General features: G+C 23.1%; 2 protein-coding genes across 2 annotated transcripts in view; both read left to right on the top strand.

Moving 5' to 3' along the window:
- The window catches only part of aco2 (aconitase, mitochondrial), a gene marked incomplete at both ends in the record, with an annotated part of 2,551 nt that extends 1,747 nt beyond the window's left edge, over positions 1-804 (top strand). Inside the window, one exon of the mRNA XM_636866.1 lies at positions 1-804. This exon is cut by the window's left edge and continues 1,254 nt beyond it. Within this exon, the coding sequence (XP_641958.1) occupies positions 1-804 (804 nt within the window).
- Positions 805-2,459: 1,655 nt separating this feature from the next.
- On the top strand, positions 2,460-7,815 carry gdt1 (GDT family protein kinase; the record flags this gene model as incomplete). Its single annotated transcript, XM_636865.2, has 3 exons — positions 2,460-2,508; positions 2,683-2,928; positions 3,125-7,815. 3 exons carry the CDS (start codon positions 2,460-2,462, stop codon positions 7,813-7,815), a joined length of 4,986 nt encoding a protein of 1,661 aa, XP_641957.2.
- Between the last annotated feature and the right edge of the window lie 43 nt (positions 7,816-7,858).

The following is a 7,858-nucleotide window of genomic DNA, read 5'->3' as shown; positions in this document are numbered from 1 at the left end:
GATGGTAACAAATTCAAATTAACCCCACCAACTGGTGATGAACTCCCATCACGTGGTTTTGATGCCGGTGAAAACACTTACCAACCACCATCACCAAATGGTCAAAACATTAACGTTATCGTTGATTCAGAAAGCAGCAGATTACAATTACTCCAACCATTTGCCCCATGGGATAAGAAAGATTTAGTCGATATGCAAGTTCTCATCAAGGTTCAAGGTAAATGTACCACCGATCACATCTCTATGGCTGGTCCATGGTTGAAATACAGAGGTCATTTGGATAACATTTCCAACAATATGTTAATTGGTGCTATCAACTCTGAAAACGGTAAAGCCAACGCTGTTCTCAATCAATTCACTGGTGAAATCGGTCCAGTCCCAACCGTCGCTCGTGACTACAAGAAACGTGGTGTCAATTGGATCGTCGTTGGTGATGAAAACTATGGTGAAGGTTCATCTCGTGAACATGCTGCCCTCGAACCACGTCATCTCGGTGGTAAAGCTATCCTCGTTAAATCATTTGCTCGTATCCACGAAACCAATCTCAAGAAACAAGGTATCTTACCATTAACCTTTGCTAACCCATCTGATTACGATAAAATCTCTGGTGACGATCGTATTTCAATCATTGGTCTCAAAGATCTTGCCCCAGGTAAACAACTCACTCTCATTGTTAAATCTGCTAAACAAGGTTCTGAATTTGAAATTAAAGCTAATCACACCATGAATGCTGGTCAAATCGAATGGTTCAAAGCTGGTTCCGCTTTAAATTATATTAAATCAGAAAAAGCCAAAAAAAATTAAATTTTAATTAAAAAAAAAAAAGGTGTTTTTATAAAAATTAAAAAAAAAAAAAAAAAAAAAAAAAAATATATATATATATAAAATAAAATAAAATAAAATAAATTAAAAAAAAAAAAATATAATGTCATTAAATATTTTAGTTTAAGGTTTTGATTTTTTTTTTTTTTTAAAAAAAAAAAGTGTAAACAATAATCGTAAGTTTTAAAAAAAAAAAAAAATTGGTCTTCAGTACCCACATTTAGATATTCTTAATCAAAAGATAGTTTGGTGGATTGTTGTAAAATGAAAAAAATATAGTTGAATCTAATGTTTTGGGTAATCTCATTAATGGCCAAGACATCAATTTTTTTTTTTGAAAAAATTCTTTGAATATTTTATTTTTAGTTTTTGTTTTATTTTTTTTTTTTTTAAATATTTTTTTTTGGGTATTTGATAAAAGTTTAATAAATGATTTAAAAATCTTATGTTTTTTTTTCAATTTTTTTTAAAATCACAATATCTAATTCTATATTATATCCAATTCCACTCTATTTTTTTTTCTAAACCTTTTTTTTTTTTTTTCCAAATAACCCTATTATTCTTGTTTACATTTTTTAAAAATTAATTCCTCCATCGAAACTCTTGTGATTACTTATTTAATTTGAATAATTATTTAATTTTTTAAATATTATTTTTGGGAATTAAAAAAAAAAAAAAAAAAAATTGAAAAATAAAACATCTCTTCTCTGGGTTACAAATAATTTCAAACATAACCTTATTCCTTTTTTCCAAAAATAACTCTTATTTTTTAGAAAATATATCCTCAAAAATTAAAAAAAAAAAAAAAAACCAATAAACTTTTGTCTTTTTCATAATATTTGGACTTAGTCTATAAAGAAAAACAAAGTAATTTGAAAGATATTTTTTTTCTTTAAATTTTAGAAAAAAAAAAATTGGTCAAAATTTGATCTACGGAGAAAATAAAAAAAAAAACCCTAAAATTTTTAAAGATATTGAAAGCCATTGGTTGACCATTTTTTTTTTTTTTTTTTTTTTTTTTTTAAAAAAAAATTTACAAAAGAATATAGCCCAACACCAAATAAATTGCTAATAAATAAAAAAAAATAAAAAAATAATAATCAAAATTAAATAAAATAAAATAAAATAAAATAAAAAAAATTATTTTGTGATTTAAAATTTTTTTTTTTTTTTGTTATTATTATTATTATTTAATTTTTTAAAACTAAAAATAAAAAATAAAAAAAAAAAAAAAAAAAAAAAATTTAAAAAAAGTAATGGGGCTAGTGTTCTGAACCAGACAAAAAAATTTATTATAACAGATTTTATTAGGGCTGATGGTGCAATATATATATTTTTTTTTTTTTTTTTTTTTTTTTTTTTTTTTCTTTTTTTTTTTTTTAAATTTTTTTAAGCAAAAATCAATTCAACGAAGTTGTATGACCAATAAAAAAAAAAAGACAAAATAATAAAAAAAAAAAAGACAAATTTTTGTCTTTTTTTTTTTTTTTTTTTTTTTCAAAAATTTCAAATTTTTTTATCAAGATTCACAAAAATCAAATCACTTTTTTTTTTTTTTTTTTTTTTTTTTTCCCTTGTCTTGCATGAAATTATTTACGTGGACAAAAAAATAAAAAATAAAAAAAATAGATATAACAATGAAAAAAATTTTATTATCTATCTTTTTTGTTGTTTTTTTATTAATAGGTAGGCAATTTTTTTTTTTTTTTGATTTTTTGATTTTTTTTATCTTTTTTTTTTTTTTTTTTTTTGATTCAATTCTGATAATTATTATTGGTTTTTTCCAATATGTTGGGTTGAAAAAAAAAAAAAAAAAAAAAAAAAAAAATAATAATACTAACTTTTAATTTTTAAAAATAGGTTCAGAATGTGAATTAATTGATACTCCACCTGGATATTATAACTTAAAAAAGATTGATAAATTTCAACAATTTTCAAAAATTCAGATCGAAAGAAATAATAAAACCATATATTCATCATCGTTTCATGATTTATTTTATCCTGATATTTGTGAAGGTACTATTCAAAACATACCTGGTTCATTATATTTTGGTAGATCATCATTTCCCGGTGCACAAGAATCTTCAAATTTAATGATAACAAGAGGTACCTATATAAAATTTTTATCACTGTTTTTTTTTTTTTTTTTTTTTCGAAAAAAAAAAAAAAAAAAAAAAAAAAAAAATCAAAAAAAAAAAAAACTGATCAAAATCAAAAAAAAAACTATGAAGGTCAAAAATAACTAATCAAAAAAAAAAAAAAAAAAAAAAAAAAAAAAAAAAAAATGATAATTATTAAATAGGGACAAAAATGAAATACAGAGTTGGTAATGGTGGAATACCAATTTATAAAATTAATGTATTATGTATTGAAGGAACATTAGAAATTCCAGAAGGTATATCATTTTTTAATGTTGGAGCTTTATTTATATTACCAGGTGGTGTATTAAATAGTAAATCAAGTATCAGATTTACAGATTTAGATCCTTATAATTCAAAAATGGATCCATTTAATTTCTTTCCAGGTATGATGGTTTTGGGAGGATCATTATCATTGATTGGAGAGAAAAAAAGAATTTTCCAAGCCACTAGAATTGATGATTATCAATTACAAATTGAAGATTTCAAAAAAATAGGATCATTGACAAACAATATATATTTAGGTTCAAAAGTTACAATTTATAGTCAACAAATTTCAGAAGGTCAAACATGTTCATTTTCATTTGGAGCAAGTAATGATAAAATTAATTTAACATCATCATCATCGTCATCATTAAGAGGAACCAATTGTTTACCAATTTCAAAAAATGATAAAAATATAATAGTTCATTTTAATTGTAAATATTTATTAGGTGGTTCAAGTGAATCATTTATAGATTCTACATCGACTGTTGGATCATCTATATATATAACTGGTGATTCACAAGTTCAAATTGAAAATTTTACATTGGATTCAATAGGTAAAACCACCAATAAACTTTATAATGATACGAAATTAATTTTCTCAAATGATAAACCAAATCAAGTGATCGATATAATAAAGGGTGAAAATCAAAGATTTAGAAACTCATTGTATATAGAATTTTCAAATAGTGTAGTTATAAAAGGTTGTGCTATCATTGATAGAGTTAAAGAATCTAGAGCACCACTCATTTTCGTTAGTTCAAATGTATCATTATCAGAGAGTTTAATAGTTAGTAAATCAGGTTCAAATTTAATCGCTCAATATGGCACTGAATTTATAAAATCAAAATTAAATCATTACTTTTTAATACCACCACTACCACAACCGTTCGGTTTAAATTCCCCTATCAATTTTCCTTCACCTTTTAGTATGGATTATGGATTTGAAGGTAATGGAATCTATTCATTATCTCCAAATGTTCAATCAATAAATGATACTTTTATTTCTCAATTGATTGCTCTTAATTTTAATTTCATTGGTAATAGGTCCATTATAACAGGTTTTGATAATGATTGTTACTCACCTTGTACAAATACTTCAATTTTATTTTCAAATTTAATTCAATATCCTGTTGATTTTAAAATTAATAATTCAACTTATTTTTATAAATTAAATAATAATAATAATGATAATAATAATAATACAAACAATTTTAACTTATTAAATATTAATAATGAAAATAATAATAATGATGATAATAATAATAATAATAATTCACAAAATCATTATCTTTTAAATATTAATAATAATGGTAATTCACCAGGAAGATTTTTTACAATTAAAGATTTAGTAGCATCAGATACAGTTTCAGCTTATTTACCAAATAGTGCATTAGTATTTAATAATTTAAATGCAACCGAAAATTTTTCATTCAATGGTACAGTTTCAAGATTAGATTTTATAAATTCAAGTTTTAATACAAACTTAACTTCAACACAAAAGTTTTTTGATGAAACAACAACTACAGTCACAAACTTTCAAAATACTTATATTTATGGGTCACCAGAAACAACTGAACCACCTGAAAAAGTATTTGGGTCATCGATTACTCCAATTTATTATTTTAGTAAAAGTGTTTTGGATTCATTAAAAGTTGAAACTGTTTATCCAAATGAACCTCATAAAATGTTTTTCAATTCTTCAGTTTCTCTTTCAGTTAAATTGAATAATATGGGTTTAAAAACTCCAATCATTTGTATTTTCTCATCCAATGGTATGGAATCAAAAGAGGTTCAATATAATCCAATCTCAACAAAATGTAGTTTTCTTTATGTATCTGAAAAATTAGGTAATCATAATATTCGTGTTACAATTAAAAATGAATATTCTAAAGATTCAAGTTATTATTTTATAATTGATTTTCCAATTATAACTGTTTATGGACAATCTTTATTTAATGCTGGTTGGCAAATGATTGATCCAACATCAACAACAATAATACCAACTCCAACACCAACATCGACATCAACATCAACATCAACATCAACACCAACAACAACAAATAATAATCAATTAGTTAATGATAATAATAATAAAATAAATGAATTGGATGGTTTAAAATTTCAAGGTGGTTGTATAAAAACTTTAGGTTGCCAACTTTCAAGTAATGCAAAATATGTTGGTGGTTTACCAAATGTTACAGCCTCATCAACATTAAATAGTTTATTTTCTTGGGGAATTACATCAGATGTTCAATATGATCCAGTTATAATTGATTTATTTATTAATAAATCAATAGCAACTTTACAAGTTCAATTATTTTTCACTTTTTATAAACCAATCGATCAATATTCAAGTCCATTATCTGTATCTATTCAAAAAAATCCAGTTTTAGTGATGGAACCATTCGCTGGCGATCAACCTTTTTCAAAAAATTTAACATTTGTTTATAATAACACACAATCACTCGATTTTTTAAATATTTCATTCACAAGTCGTGGTGATATTTATTTAACATCATTGGCAATCTTTTCAGTTAGTGATTCATTACCTCAAATTATTGATCCAATAACACCAACCTTATTACCCATTGAAAGTGTTAAAGCTAGTAAACCAGCTATTTTGGCAATTGTTTTATCAATAGTTTTAGGATCTTTGGCTTTATCAATCATTACAATTTTAATAGTTAAACATAGAAAAAGATTATCTCAATTCCTCTCAAAATCAAATAAAGATATTGAATATGCCCAAAATAATGAAATTGAAATTAAAGTTTTACCAAAAATTACAAGTCATTCATCTTATCCATCAATATCAATATTAGATACAATATCATCAGATTCAATATTTAATAATCAAATACCAAAAAATAATAATAGATATAAATTTAAAAATCAAAGTTTAAATAATAATAATTATTTTAATAATAATAATAATAATAATAATAGTAATAATAATAATAGTAATAATATTATTTATAGTAATTGTAATAGTAATTATAGTAATAGTAATAGTAATAATAATAATAATAATAATAATAGTAACAGTAATAATAATAGTAATAGTAATAGTAATATTAATATTAATAGTAATAGTAATAGTAATAGTAATAGTAACAGTAATGGTAATAATAATTATCAAATTTATTCAAATAAATTAGAAAGTTTTAAAATTGATGAAATTAGTAATGATACAATACCAATTATAAATAGTACATTTCCAGATGAATTTCAAACTTTAGAATTTCAAAAATTAGCATTTGAAATATTAAAAAGAGAAAAGAGATTAGATTTTTCATTTAGAACAACAAATGATATATTGACATGTTGCGCATTATCAGATTTTAAAGATTTTTCAAATTTCCCATTAAGGTTTAATCAAAGTATAATAACATTTGGTTTAATTAATGGAAAAGCAAAATTAGGTGAAACCTATTATGATACTCTTTCAATTACAAATGATTCAACAATAAGATTTACAGCATTTTTAATTTTACCAATGGATAATCATTCAGCCACTTTTACATCAGATCATTCATCATTTGATCTTGGTCCAGGTGAAACATTTTCAATAAAATTTTCAATTACTTTACATTGTACAACAAGGTTTTTTGAAAATTTTTCAATTCAAATCAATTCAAATAATATTAAAGAAATGTATACTCTACTCAAAATAAAGGTTGAAAGTGAATCCTCGACAAGATTGGATTTTAATGATATTCATTTCCAAGAGTTGATAGAGAAATATTCATGGGAGATATTATATAGAGGAACAGTTGGAGATAAAAATGCTTTACTTAAATTGATAAAGTTAAAAACAAAAAATTGTGAAGAAGCTTATAGAGAATTAAATATTATTAGTAGATTAAAACATCAAAATATTTTACCATTGATTGGTTGTGTAATTTCAAAGGATTATTTATGTTTAGCCTTTGAATATCCACCCCTTGGAAGTTTGGATTATATAATTTCAAAAAAGAAACTAAAAATGTCAATCACTCAAAAGATTAGAATTCTTATTGATGTTGCCAAAGGTTGTAAATTCCTTCAACAAAGTTCAATCATTCAAAAAACTCTAAGAGCTAGAAATATTTTCCTTTATGATACCAATGAAAATGCAGAGGTTTGTGCTAAAGTATTAGATCTAACATCAAGTAAAACTATTAAAGGATTAGCTTGTAATAATTATATAGAAAGAGTTGATACACCAATTAATTTAACCAGAGAAATTTCAATTATAAGAGATCCAAAACAAAACAATGATTTTAATAACAGTAATAATAGTAATAATAATAATAATAACAACAACAATAATAATAATAATAATAATAATAATAGTAATAATAGTAATAATAGTAGTTCACTAAAGTATAATATTCATTCATTTGCAGTCTTATCTTATGAATTACTAATTGATGAAATTTTAGTTGGTGATACTCGCAAATTTGGCCAAGAAAAACCATCAATAGGTTTAGATAAAATTGATCCAAACATTAAAAACTTTATTCATAAATGTTGGAATCCAATCGATGGTTTCACTTTTAATGAAATTTTAAAAACTTTAAAAGATTTTATTGAAAGTTTAAATTAAATTCTTTACAATAATATGTTTTTTTAAAAAATAAAAGTTTAAT

This window comes from Dictyostelium discoideum, assembly GCF_000004695.1.
Source record: "Dictyostelium discoideum AX4 chromosome 3 chromosome, whole genome shotgun sequence".
Taxonomy (NCBI): Eukaryota; Evosea; class Eumycetozoa; order Dictyosteliales; family Dictyosteliaceae; genus Dictyostelium; species Dictyostelium discoideum.
Note: the sequence above shows the minus strand (reverse complement) of the source record. Positions and strands in the feature narration are given on the sequence as shown.